General features: G+C 45.1%; 1 protein-coding gene across 1 annotated transcript; it reads right to left on the bottom strand.

Annotated features, from left to right (window-relative positions):
* Positions 1-606: 606 nt before the first annotated feature.
* On the bottom strand, positions 607-12037 carry LOC110528506 (solute carrier family 41 member 3). The gene is made up of 10 exons (XM_036984086.2): positions 10734-12037; positions 8978-9085; positions 8710-8781; positions 7691-7835; positions 7249-7395; positions 6268-6412; positions 5851-5930; positions 3906-4040; positions 3094-3242; positions 607-1689 (listed from the first exon to the last, which is right to left on the bottom strand). Exons 1-10 carry the CDS (start codon positions 10926-10928, stop codon positions 1516-1518), a joined length of 1350 nt encoding a protein of 449 aa, XP_036839981.1. The 5' UTR covers positions 10929-12037; the 3' UTR covers positions 607-1515.
* Positions 12038-14538: the final 2501 nt, after the last annotated feature.

A 14538-nucleotide genomic window follows, 5' to 3' on the forward strand; every position in this document is an offset into this window, starting at 1 on the left:
AAGACAAGGCTGCAACATGGGGCTTACTTTGATAGTTCAGTGAAATTACATTTGTTGGCAGTGGCTAGTTTAACAAAACCAAAAGTGTGTAATGCTGTCACTCCTTGTCCACAAACCCCTTTCAAGGTGAATAAATAAATATCGTAACATGTAATTTTTTTCCAAACTATCCCTTTAAGTAAAGGTCTAGCCATTTGTCATAGGCTTCACTTAATCTGGATACCTGCCATGTTCTCTGACACAATGTCAACACGGCACTTCTACAGTATGTGCTCCACAGCCAAGAGACACGAACCTTGACCCCGACACGGTTCTATCCCTACAGCACGGGCATCGCTTTATGAAATCTGTGGTTTTGGTAATGTTTTACCGTGTGTGTGTGAGAAATAACTGTTGGGGTGATCAGCACAGGTATTTATGCCCCCCCCCCCCCCGTAGCAGAAGATCGGCCTGGGTACCGTGGTGTTGAAATGCAGGGTTGTCACAAGGACGTGTTTGAATGTTGCTGGTGGTGAGGTCACATTTTATTGATCTGTTTTGTAAAATCACATGACATGCATTGATTCTACTGTAAGATATGTGGGGTCATAAAATGGAAGACAGGCATTGTATGTGAATGGTTTTACTCCAACAATGGAACACATTGATACAAATTGGGTTACTAAAATAAGAGCAAGTGAGCAAGTGCTCTCTAGGTACAATCAGACTATTGTTAACACAGTAACATACATACTAAGTCAACATGTACAATTGAAAACATGATTCTAACTGTTGAAATCTTTGGTGAAAGTTATATTGTTTGTGTCATTGCAGAGCATCAAAGATGCTGTTTTTAAAAGTATATATTAATTGACTTAAAAGGCCCCACATGACTCCCGTAGTTTGTACAGTAATGGTTTGGAGGCACAAATGAAAGTAGCAGTGGTCGATCATTGAAATTGTGACACATGGATTAATCCCATGTCCTCTATTGGTTTATAGTGTGTTTATCCCGTGAGTGCATTAGTACATTTATTGTGACTAAACTCACAAGTGAACCATTTTTGAGAATGAAGATAAATGTATAGACAGTCAGCAAACAAACAAGCGCAGACAATATTATTGCTTTAGTACAGTGCATTTACCATTTTACCATTAAAGCGTTTAAAGCGTTCACATCTCAACAGGTAGCTTCTATGTGGTAACTGGGCGCTGAAAGACTGTCGAGCTACAGTATACAGGTACTCCCTTAGCAGCATTCATTTCTTAAGCCCTGTTGATACCTGGTTCTAACATGACGCCTTTTCCCTGATCTTTTCCACATTCTGATTGTGTAGACTTTTAAAAGACGCATTGTGATCAGATCTTATAAGTGTAAATGGACAAGATCAGGACGAAGGACGCATGTTAATGGCAGGCATAAACAGGGCTGCTGTGGAGCCAAGAGACCGTATGTGAAGTCAAGCTTGGTGGTTGTCGGAGGCCTGTGAAACTACAGTGTGTAGGCCACGTTGTTATATCTTAATTTCAGTCGCACTAGACATGGTGGGCTGGTATAGATTGAATGGCCCTGAAGCTCAGGGCCAGGAAGCCGGTCCCCAACAGATCCCCCAGAGCCGTGAGGTACGGGATAGAGTAGTTATCCGGGTCCAGCCCCCTCCGCCACATCCAGCGCACCATCAGGTCAGCCAGGTACAGCAGTATCACAACCTGTGAATCAGTTGACAGCACGATGAGTAACCCACTAGTGCAGGTAACTGAGGGAAGTTGGACTGTGCAGAAGCTGTAATACAATGTCCCTTTCACCCTGGGAAAGATGTATAGGCCATGTTCAATAGCTTCTCTGTTATACTGTCTAGTAACATCCCATTATTATGTAGATTACTGGCAACCCACACTGTATGTGAACAAGTAAAAAGAAGTTGAGGTCATGTGAACAATCAACATTAAGGGCAAAAACGCGTACATGGTTCACACTGTCTGTATACATTTATTTTTGAAGTATCTAAAAAGTTGCTAATGACACCACAGGTCATATCAACTCTGAAAAATATGTTTAATCTGGTAAGTAGCAGGACTAAAACACTGGGCTGGTGTTCTACAGATGTATCAGCATTTTCATCTACGTGTGGTTTGAATTGCAGCGCCAGAGTTTGGCAAGAGGGCTGAAAACAGTAAATATTTTATTAACATTTCTACTAAGACCGTTGTTTATATCGGCAATGGCTCTCGTAGTGTAAAACTATGATTTACTCGACCCAAACCCTCAATGTGTGAGATCCAAACAAAAGAGAGGCGTAGTATTAAAAGGAACATCTGTCCTTGAAATGGACATAGACTATCCGGAAGGCCAAAGTTAGTTACTTTAAGGAGCAGTTTTCTCTCTGTGGGTCTAACCCCAAGAAGTTCTGGAAAACGGTTAAAGACCTGGAGAATAAACCTTCCTCCTCACAGCTGCCCACGTCTCTTAAAGTTGATGTTGTGGTTGTTATTGATGTGGTGGTGGTTTAATGACCACCTCATTAAGTCAGGATTCCTATTTGACTCAGCCATGCCTCCTTGCCCGTCCAACATTTCCTCATCTTCCACCCCTTCTAATGCGACTATCCCCGATGCTTCTTCCTCTTTTACCCCTGCCCTGACACAAAGTTTCTCCCTGCAGGCAGTCACTAAGTCCGAGGTGCTAGAGGAGCTCCTGAAACTTGACCCCAAAAAACTATCTGGGTCAGATGGTTTATACCCTTTTTTCTTTAAGGTTGCTGCCCCTGTCATCGCCAAGCATATCTCTGACCTTTTAACCTGTCTCTCCTTTCTATGGAGGTTCCCACTGCTTGGAAGGCAGCCACAGTTCGTCCTTTATTTAAAGGGGGAGATCAAGCTGATCCTAACTGTTATAGGCCTAGTTTCCGCTCAGGTTATGGATGTGTCACTGCAACCTTAAAGGTCCTCAATGATGTCACCATTGCCCTTAATTCTAAGCAAATCTGTGCTGCTATAAAATTCCCCAGGGGCCAAATTCCGTCTTCACCAAGGTCACAACTTTTTTTTAAATTCATTTTTCACCATATGTCACCTTTTAAAGTAGGAGTGGTACATATCAGTTTGACCTCTGACCTGTAGCAGGGCCGCACACAGGTAGAGGCAGACAAAGGCAGGCGTGAGGGCGCCATGGCCGCCATTCAGTAAGTGGATGGTGTAGAGGAAAAGCAGGTGACCCGGAACTACCAGGAAGACTAGAACCCTCGCTGACTTGGAGTTGACCCCTGTTGATGTAAACAGGAGACTTAGAGGACATCTTAAAAGTAAGCAGAAAATAAGCTAAACTTAAAAAAGCCTTTTAATGTCTAGGAGGAAGTGTACAAGAGCGGGCTGGGTACTGACGACTGTTATGGGTTAGTAATATTGTGTGTAGATGTGTGCAGTGTTCATTTGACCCCTCTGCTTCTTTTGTGTTTCTTTTAAGTTTGTTTGACTGGTTAGCTGAGGAGCTGAAGGTCAGGTAGGGGTTAGGCCAGTGTTGTGAAGCACAGGCAAGGGTCAGGACAGTGTTGTGAAGGTCAAGCAAGGACAGTGTTGTGGTTTGAAAGTCAGGCAAGGGCATGGTTGTGAGCTGAAGGTCAGACAAGGGTCAGGGCAGTGTTGTAAGCTGAAAATCTGGGAAGGGCAGTGTTGTGAGCTGAAGGTCAGGCATGGGTTAGGGAAGTGTTGTGAGCTGAAGGTCAGGCAGGGGTCAGGGCAGTGTTGTGAACTGAAGGTCAGGCAGGGGGAGTGTTGTGAGCTAAAAGTCAGGCAGGGGTCAGGGAAGTGTTGTGAGCTGAAGGTCAGGCAGGGGTCAGGGCAGTGTTGTGTTGTGAGCTGAAGTTGAGGCAAGGGCAGTGTTGTGTCATCCTGTGTGTTTGAAGTTGAAGTGTGTTTTGACTGCTGACCTGAGGAGCAGAAGGTCAGGCAGGGCCCAGGCCAGTGTTGTGTCATCGGGAAGGGCAGGGTCCCTGGCATACTCCAGTAGTGTAGGTAGGTGGAGATGCGGCTGGCCTGGATGGCTACCAGGTTACCTCCCACACCTGGGTGAAGGGAAGGAGCCGAACAGTCGTTGAAATACCAGTAGGCATTTTTATAATCGTATTTTGTTGAATTTGTCTGTTGGTCCTTTGTAGCTCAGTTGGTAGAGCATGGTGCTTCTAACACCAGGATACTAGGTTTGATTCCTGGGACCACCCATATGCAAAATCTAAACACACATGACTTGTAAGTCACTTTAGATAAAAGTGTCTGCTATATGGAATATTATAATTTGTTATTTACATATTTAGGCTTGAGCTTTAGTAAATTATAGGTATTTTCAAGGTTATGATGAAGCGTCTTCAAGGTAATTTTAGTTGATTTTGTTTTTCTGGAACTCTTTCTAGTTAATTATGTAGGGATAATTCTGATGTGAATGTAATGGCATATCTTTAAAGTGAGTTTGTGCGCAGAGATTGCATGATCTTGTGTCCATTGGAGGTAAGGAGGATGGAGGGAGAGATGTGGAGAAAGACAGAAAGATTGATAGGCAGAAAGAAAGAAGGAAGAAGATAGAACAAGATTGGGATGCAAAGGGAGAAAGGTAAGAAAAGAATAAACAAGAACGGAGAAAAAAAGAGAGTGCGTAAGAGAGAGAAAAAAACACTGAATGGCAATGCAAATGTACTTCCTGTCTTGAAATGCCGATTAATGCGAAAAGCTTTGCTAGCGCTAGCTGAGGCTGGCAAAGATATAGAGGAAATCCTCTGAAGCAGACAGTACATAGTTGTCATTCTAAAGAGGTTTATGTAAACCTTATTGTTAGTCTTCTCCAGCGATGGTGGCTAGCCGTGGGCAACAAACATTGCCATGCTAGTCTTAGGCTGTGTTTACACAGGCAGCCCAATTCTGATCTTTTTTTCACCAATTGGTCTTTTGACCAATCAGATGAGCTCTGAAAAAAATATGCTGTGAAAAGGTCTGCTGTAATTGGTCAAAAGACCAATGAGTGGAAAAAATATCAGAATTGGGATACTTATTCAGTTGCACAACTGAATGCATTCACGTGTCTTCCGCATTTAAGCCAACCCCTCTGGATCAGACGTGTGGTGGGGGCTACCTTAATTGATGTCATCAGCCCCTAGGAAGCAGTTGTTGCGGGTTAATTACCTTACTCAAGGGCAGAACGGCAGATTATTTTCACTTTGGCAGCTCAGGGATTCAAACCAGCAACCTTTCAGTTACTGGCCCAACGCCCTTAATCGCTAGGCTACCTGCTGCCCTTAAAACATTAAACTTTAAAATGACATTGTTTACAATAGCGCAGTGGCTTCATGTAATTGGTCACACAAGTTATAGTAATTTACTGTCATACTTCAAAGACTGTCTAAATGTAACAGGACAAGAACCACGCCTGTCTATTATTTTGTCAAACATGCCATCTATCTTTCCACCAAGACAACCAGATGTTGTCTTCTAAGGAAAGGAGTACCAGATTTTAAATTTAAGCTTACATCATATGTTATAGTAGTGGACAGGCTAGGGATGAGTGGAACTTAATGCTCTTTTCAGAACCACTTGAGACCAATAAAGCTATGGCTTCTCGACTCGTACCCATGTCCAAATGAGATGTCATGGCGATTTTACAAGATACATATTTAGCAATGGTAAGCAGCATTGCAAATGGGGTAAACCTGTTTCTAGTTTTTCCCATGCAGCTGTTTCTTAGATGGCTCCTTGAGGATATTTGTTAGGAGGAAGTAAGAGCTCTTCAACATTTAAATAATATTGAGACGAAATTTAAATCTGAGCATTGAATTACACACACATGCCCCACTCTTTGATCTGAGGAGTTAGGTTCGGTCCACTCACCGTTGATTACGGGAGTGAACACCGCCATGCCCTCAAAGTTCGGGTCGCTCACCGTCTTATCCAGTATCAGGCCCCCAATACTGTGGTTTACAAGGATACAATGGGACACAAACGTCACATAACATGTTCATAGCTGTAGATTGTCTACGGGGCAAGTGATAAGTTCCACTCTGTGTCCTCCATCTGCACTGATCTGAAAGGAGAGGATAGGTGAAAGTGATCTGGTGCATTTATGCCTACTGAGCAGTAGCTGTCACCTGTCCAGTTCTGTCAAATCAGTTTGGATAAAGGTGACAAAAGGCCTTCAAGTTGCGATCGTAACTGCAAGTGAATATACAGCATGTTTGTTTCTTCGAAATCTAGTTGAACGCTCATGGATTGAACATTGATAGAATGCTGATAGCCCCAGGCATTTACCTGCTGATGGACATGGCCATGATGACGGGCTGCCACCCAGACCTCAGCACCTCTCTGACTGGAGGAGATTGCCGGGCAATGACCACCCACAGCGGAATGAGAACCAGGAAAAAGCCACACACCAGAGCAGGCAGGTACCACATCTCTGGAAGACAAGAAAGGTTGTGTGTGTGTGTGTGTGTGTGTGTGTGTGTGCGTGCGTGTGTGTTAAGCAGACTTGAAATAACTAGTCGTGAAAGAAACTGTGCTGCCCTCTACCGAAGACACAATTGAAGTACCGAATATTAATTTTCTTTCGAGAGATTTGAGGATATTTCATTTGGAAACTAATAAGAGATGTTTTATTGACTACAAAGATCAATATATATATATTTTTTTATGCCTGGAAAGGAAAATAAATGTGAAATGAAATAATGGTGAAGTTATGTAAGATATCTTGTTGGGGCTCATAGTCTTTTCCAGTTGGAAATAATGAGAGATCAGTTTCAAACCAACACATTCTACTAAATACTTTGAACATTTGAAAGAACTGGCCTACTGTCTGATTCTTTACCCTTCTCGTCAAAGAGTGGGAGTGAACAAGTGTCCATTTCAGAGGAAGTGCAGGGAATCAGAACCCAGGCATAATGGAAATGTCTCCACCAAGGCTTTGCTCAATATTGCATCCAGCCCTAGGAATCATCAATATGGGCCTAGTCAGTGATAGGGGTTAAGGTTCAGAAAACATTGGGCCTATTAGATGTCAAACATCCTTTCTTACTTTTATATATATATTTTTGACTGGACAGAAAGTCAGGGGGACAGACAATGAAAAAGCAACGACAGGTAGGATGGGGGCAAACAGTGGGTGTGCCGAGGCTCGAAAGCCATCGCCGAGGCTCGAACGCCATTGCCGGGGGAGCACGTGTGGTCTGGGAGTCGAGTGTTACCGCTCGACCAGACACCGGCACATACCACTTATTCTGCTGTGAGTGATCTGACCTTTAAACCGGAAGAGGAAGCTGCTGACCCCAGCCAGCAGAGAGAGGGTGATGAGGTCACCCAGGCTGGCAGCGATGGGCGTGGCCACGTTGTCAGGGTTGATGCCCACCTTCCTTGAGCCAATGATCACTCCCACCATCACCAGGCCTACCGACACAGAGAGCGGACTTTAGATCTAGAATCATCTAGTTGGGAATACATTTGTTGGATAAAAACCCTATTGTCAAAATCAAAACTCAGGAATACATAATAATTGCCAAAATACCCAAATATAAAACATTATTCTTTGAAATGCCCACTGAGATTGCCATCTTAATTGTGTACTCTGATTTAGCTATGAAACACTAACTTAATTAACATCTGAACGATGGAAGTGACACTACCTAACACTATCACTGGCTAGTGGCATGACAGCTATTGTGGTTTTGTCAGGTTGACTTGCCCAATGACAGGGCAGCTACAAAGGCTGTGGTGATGCTGCTGGCACATAAAACAGCAGCCTGCAGCAGGTCTACACGACCCCTGGTCATCGCGCCCAAACCCACTGCAGCTACCGCAGCCAGGAAACCCACCACTGTGGCCTGGACCTGTGGAGGGAGAGAGAGAGAGAATAGGAGCGGTAGGGAGGGGAGGGGGAGCAGAGAGAGAGGGAGAGGGGAGCAGAGAGAGAGGGGAGGGGAGCAGATAGAGAGGGAGAGGGGAGCAGAAAGAGAGGGAGAGGGGAGCAGAGAGAGAGGGAGAGGGGAGCAGAGAGAGAGAGAATAGGAGCGGTGGGGAGAGAGAGGGAGAGGGGAGCAGAGAGAGAGGGAGAGGGGAGCAGAGAGAGAGGGAGAGGGGAGCAGAAAGAGAGGGAGAGGGGAGCAGAGAGAGAGGGAGAGGGGAGCAGAGAGAGAGAGAATAGGAGCGGTGGGGAGAGAGAGGGAGAGGGGAGCAGAGAGAGAGGGAGAGGGGAGCAGAGAGAGAGAGAGGGGAGCAGAAAGAGAGGGAGAGGGGAGCAGAGAGAGAGGGAGAGGGGAGCAGAGAGAGAGGGAGAGGGGAGCAGAGAGAGGGAGGGAGGGAGGGAGAACAGAAGATGCAGCAAGGGAAGAGAGAGAGAGAGAAAGAGCCGGGAGGGAAAGGGAGAGAGAGTGGAAAAGGAGCAAGGGAAGAGAACGGAGAGCAGGAGAGGCAGGGAGCAAAGGGGAGAAAGAATGAACAGAAGAGGCAGCAAGGGAAGAGGAGAGGGGGGCAGGAAATAAAGGAGGGAGATGTAGGGGGATAGAGGGAGGGAGGGAGAATGAGGCATAACACTGAGACATGTCATTGCCTTGATACAGTGAACCCTCTTGTGCCCTCTGTTGGATTCACAAATAAACATACTTTATAGTAACATGTGGTTGACATTACAGGCTAGCCAAAGTGACAGCACTGGATTGATAAAATGCCACTGGCTGTGTTAGCTGAAGGAGAGGTCAATGTCACCTGAATGAGAGCCAGGTTGCTACACACTATCCTCCACTGCTGCTTTGGATCATCCAGCTGCCCAGTATTCGCCTGATAGGGACATAGACCATTTATAAAGGAACGGGAGAAATATTTAACATTTTAAATGGTGTGCGTGTGAGTTTGTATGTAAAATCTAGATTTAGTTTTACATTCAAACATGTTGTGGCAGCGTTGAGTGTGTGTATGTGTGTGTCAGCAGTGTCTGTCCGTGTGTGTGCGCGTGTGTGTGTGTGTGTACACTTACTGCTGTAGACAGTCTGGATGCCAGTGTCATCTCCAGGTTGCCTTTCAGTCCCACCAGGGCTGGCACCAAGATAAACACCTCTGTGATCTCCTTAAACACTTCCCAATGCTGAAACATACACAATGACCTCTTTAAACATGTCCCAGTTCTAAAACATGAATAATGTTCTCCCTAAACAGTTCCCAGTGCTGAAACATACACAATGATCTCCTCAAGCACCTCCCAGTGCTGAAACATAACAATCCCTCCCGACACTGCCAGCCGGGTTGCCAAATATACAGGACTCATGCTTTAGCCAACTGCTTGGTCGTTGTCATGCCAAAACAAAAAGGATTTGGATCAAACACAAACAGATGTGGAAACCAGAATAATTCACTGTAACAGGAAAACACTATTACCGCTATTATATAATTTCTTTATTCAGATTAAAACCATAATATGTTGCTGTTTTCATCCCATTATAATCTAATAACAATAATCTGAACATGTTAAGTATTAGTGACACTAAAATTACAGTCTTGCTGTAACTTAGTGGCATACAATAACTCTTGTTGATTACTGGTGAACATTTGTTTCTTTCTTCACGTTTTCATTTCCAATTGAAAAGGAACTAAATCCCTGAGCTTTCAAGGCTGACTTCAGTCAAAGTCACAACCCAACCCACCAACCTATTCCATTATTCAGGGAGTCAGTCACGTCATGCGTCTGCTGGGATCTTTCCAGAAGGTGAACCAGGGAAAGAGCTATTTTGCTGCTCTATACTTATTTGCCTATATGTCATTTGTGCTACTCTACTATCTATACACAATGCCTATCTGCATGTTTTATAGAATGCACTTTGAAGGGCAAGGTACTGGCCTCATCAGTCAAGTGGGTCATCCATCCTCAAAATGTACCACGGAGTATTGCCACAAGTTAGCCTGAGTCAAATCAAATCAAATCAAATTTTATTTGTCACATACACATGGTTAGCAGATGTTAGTGCGAGTGTAGCGAAATGCTTGTGTGTAGCGAAATGCGAAGTCCCAGTTCTGTTTGCGCTGTCGTGCCAACTCCTATTGATAATGACATAGGAGTTTGCAAGACAGCACAAGCAGATCTGGGACTCGGGCTAAGCTTCAAGTGCATGATCTTTTCGATATTGACACACATTTTCAAATGGCTGCATCACTCTTGTGTCGTGGATGCTTTCTAGCTGTCATTTATAGCCACTGTCAGGGGTCTTCTGACTGCTCTTTGAAACAGCTTTGAAGTCCCCAGATAGATTTGCTGCTATCCTCCTGTCGTCTGTTTATCAGTCTCTTCTATATTTTCCATACCATGCATGTCAAAGCACCTCCTACATTTTAAATTGGCCTCTTTATCATTTCATGCTACATTTCCCACAGTTCTCAATGCTTTCTTGATAGTTTCTTCCTACACTTTTCATAGCAAACAGCTTGGCTCCTCTCGTGACACAAGTGTCACGTTGCCGGAGATGACTCAATAGTGGCTGCGTCCCAAATGGCAACCATGTCCCTATATAGTGCACTACTTTCGACCAGAGTCCCTGGTCAAAAGTAGTGCACTATAAAGGGGATCGCTGATACAAAGCAATCTGCCAACGTAGACACCTAAACCTCTGTGGCAGCTCATCTATCTCACCTGTTTTTTTCTTAGATTGAAGGGGATTTACTCAACACATCACAGCATGCCCAGATAAATACAACACACACACAAACAAACACATACACACACACTCAAAGTTAGCCCATACTTGAACCAAGTCCATGACTATGCCTGCCGCCACCATGCCCAGGCCGGCCACCAGGTAGGGCAGTAGGATCTGAGCCAAGATGAGCCAGGCACTCTCAGGCAGATAGCCATGTGGGGAGCGGGTCAGCTTACAGGTGAAGCCCCTCAGCTTCTTCCCCTGGTAGCACAGCTCTAGCTCTAAATGGGTGACCACCATGGTCTCCGCAGGTCGCAGTTACCCCATCTGGAAAGTCCCCAGTAGGGGTTAAGGGAGTGACAGCTGCCCTTTTTCACACCAATCTCCACCACTAATGTCTTCTCTGTGGTATGGTCTCCTCTTTGATAGTTTAGTTTAGTGAATGGGGAGATTCCTTCCAGTCGACAGCAGAAAATCGGCAAACGCTCTTCAACCGATCCACTGGGCTCGACGTATTTCAGGGACTTTAGAATGACAGTTTGTTTGTCCTTCTGAATGAGAATGACATTAGAATGACAGCTTGTCCTTCCATCTTTAGTCAACGTTGCTAAGATAACACAACCAAGAAAGAATGCCAATGGTGGAGAAGGCTGAAGAACGACAGACTGCCTTTGACCTTTGGGATGGAGGTCACATACACACGCAGATATGGGTCCTCCAGATAGGGGTGTCTGCCAGGACTCTTCTGACACCCGCCGCTGACAGACAGACACAAACACTCACACACACAGTCCTCACGCTTCGCTCTTCAGTAGGCGAGCTGCCGAGGAGCTCCGCTGGAAGCAGCCGGTGCATTTGCCGCCGCGGGGCCTGAAAAACGTCCACGTCCTCTGCGACAAGGACAACCAGAAGGCTGCTAACTTTTTCTCTGCCCTCCCCAGCCGCTGCTCGTGGTGCCTCTGCTCGTCCCACTGCCCTGTGTGAGCAGCCTGGCTGGCCTGGAGTCCCTTTCTCATGTTGGGCTGGAGAGAAGTGACGTGGGGCGCTGGTTGGTGAGTCGCAGATGAAAAACGAGGTGATAATAGATGACGGTCCGTGGTTCTAAGGCTCGGAAGGCGAAGGACTGCAGGGTGACATTGAGTGGGGATGATGAGGTGTGAGTCCCGAGGCGAAGCATTAAGAGTACCTGTCCAGTCGCTGGCAGGGGTTTCCTCTCCTCTGGGAAGCAAACAAATTGGGTCGTGATGGTATTTCTGTGCAAGTGGGAGAGAAGGAGGGGGTGCTGCTGTCGTCTGTGCGAGCAGGGCTATCAGACTGAAAAGGGTGGGAGGGAAGGAGGGGGTGCTGCTGTCGTCTGTGCGAGCAGGGCTATCAGACTGAAACGGGTGGGAGGGAAGGAGGGGGTGCCCGCTGTCGTCTGTGTGAGCAGGGCTATCAGACTGAAATGGGGTCTCTATCTCTCTCTTTCTATCCCTCTCTCTCCTTTGCTCTTTCTATTTTCTTTCTTTCTACCTTTCCCTCTGTCTCATGATAACTCCATCTTGTTCCTCTCTCTCCTCTCTTTTCTTCCTCGTTGCTCCATCCTCAGTGCCAGCATGTGTTGTACCTGTCACCAACATGTGGCATTAGCCTGGTCCCCTCTAAAGGACATCTGTTCTCTTTTCTGACTGTCTCCCCTCCATTTGCGTAACATCTTCTGAGTTTATGGGGTTTTGGCTCTTTCTACCTGTTAGTATTATTAGCCAGTCTCTCACCCCCTGTCTTTTTCTCTATTTATCCCCCTTCTCACTTCAATTCAGATTGAAACACTACATTGACTAGAGAGACATTTAGTAAATATTTGCCAAACACTGGAAGTGACGTAAATATCAATAGCTTCTTAATCCTTCATGACCATGACCGACATTTGAGACCTGCATGCTGTTATCCAGAGAGGAGAGAAGGAACCGAATTCAGCTCTTTATCCCTCCTTGTCCTATAGCCTCCCCACCCCCCCACACACGCACGCACGCACTGAAAGTGACTCAGCTGAGGTGTCCCTGAGACGTGGCGTGGACAATCTGTTGCCTCCTGCTCCGCCACTGACACCTTGTTGGAATTTAGAAGCCTCGTTTATACCTGGTTCTAACTTGCGTCCTTTGTCCTGATCTTGTACACATTTTGATTGTCTAGACCTGTCTAAAAATGTGGACACAATCAAAAGACACATTGCGATCAGATCATCCTGCCCCCCTCCGGAGGTAGTCAGACACGCATTGTGTCTGGATATCTTACAAGTGTAGACAGATCTGGACAGAGAAACCATTTAAATCATCATCATTATTCTGCCCTCTAAAATCATTGATAGATGGCACTATTGACTGATTGCATCAACAAGTGTCTTACAGTAAATACATCTGACATTGAATGAATAGCTGTGAACACATTTGCATAAAGGAAGGAACCAGGAAGTCTGGTCACAATGCAGACACAGTGGATGGATAACAGACACAGTGGATGGATAACAGACACAGTTTAATACCATGAGTAGCAGTGGAGGCTGCTGAGAAGAGGACGGCTCATAATAATGGCTGGAAAGGAGCTAATGGAATGGCATCAAACACATGGAACCCATGTGCCATTCTATTTATTCCACTCTAGCCATTACCAAGAGCCTGTACTCCACAATTAATGTGCCACCAACCTTCAGTGATGAGTAGACACATTTCTGGAAATGTGGGCACAATCAGAATGTAGACAAGATCAGGACATGTTAGCTCCAGGTATAAACGGAGCTAAACTGTAAACTCAGGACTATGGGACACATTTATAATTGAGAGATTATTTGTTGCTTATACCCACAAGATAATGGCAATACAAATATAATTACTTAATTAATCATTATATTTACATGATAAAGCCTGCTCTGATTTTCCAATTGTTGACCTGAAATGTCAAAATTCCTACCACTTTAGGATCTATGGCCCTGTCCACACAGGTTGTACAACTAATGTACAGCGCATTTGACACAATGGTTTGGTACAACTTCCATTTTTGTGATACATCTATGTGCAGACAAGCTTTCAGTTGTATACACACAACCATTGTGCAGTCCCCACATTATTTTTGTGAAGAAAAACGATCAAAACCACTGTCAAATGTGCGATACAACAGTTGTACAACTTGCGTGTGAACCTATTATGGTTGTGTGTTTACAACTGAAAGCCCGTTTGCCTATTTGAGCCATATAATCCTCAGTGTGTGTGCAGTGAAAACAAAGTTTAGTGAAACTTACAAGCTATACATGTAGTAGTCCACACTGACATATTGATAGCAATGGCCTTTCGGGTTTGTTGTTATATGGCAAGTCTATGGGACTCAATATGACAGGCTTGACAACCCATTACACACCTTGAGTTGGATCCAGGATTACATAATGAAATCCAAGGAAAGACTGTCTAGCACTTGCTATGCAGAGCTTGTCTTTAGACCGAGGTTTTTGTAGATGTGGTTGAATTTTTTTATTAGGAACTGTACAGATCGACACGAATGTGATGCATTTGTGTATGTTATACCTTCTCTGTCGGACTGGTCCGTCAAAAGTTTAATGCTTTGACATATGTAAACTCTTCATTAAGATGGACAACAATACTGAGTAAAAACACAGATAGCCTGTTTGTCATTTCCAACCTGAAAAGGACTGGGCAAAGGGCAGTTCGGGCAAATGCCCAGTGGGCCAGTCCATCTTTAGGCCGGTGGGCCAGTCTTATGAGGGGGAAAAAAGGGAGAGAAGTGTAACTGTCCACACTAATAGGCCTCTGTCATCCCGTTATGCCAAGACCGACATGTTCCTAGTGGAGGCGTGCCATTGAGGTCCCTGTGACCCCCCACAATGTCCCAGCTTCTCTCTGAGCTGCGACATTTTAACGTG

This window comes from Oncorhynchus mykiss, chromosome 7, assembly GCF_057628025.1.
Source record: "Oncorhynchus mykiss isolate SJ-2025 chromosome 7, ASM5762802v1, whole genome shotgun sequence".
Taxonomy (NCBI): Eukaryota; Metazoa; Chordata; class Actinopteri; order Salmoniformes; family Salmonidae; genus Oncorhynchus; species Oncorhynchus mykiss.

Excerpts from the sequence above, each read along its gene's own strand:
- LOC110528506 (XM_036984086.2), bottom strand. The coding sequence starts at position 10,928 with ATGGTGGTCACCCATTTAGAGCTAGAGCTGTGCTACCAGGGGAAGAAG. Across the intron at positions 7,396-7,690 it reads TGTAGCTGCCCTGTCATTGG|GCCTGGTGATGGTGGGAGTG; the intron begins GCAAGTCAACCT and ends CTGTGTCGGTAG. Across the intron at positions 4,041-5,850 it reads GTTCACTCCCGTAATCAACG|GTGTGGGAGGTAACCTGGTA; the intron begins GTGAGTGGACCG and ends CCCTTCACCCAG.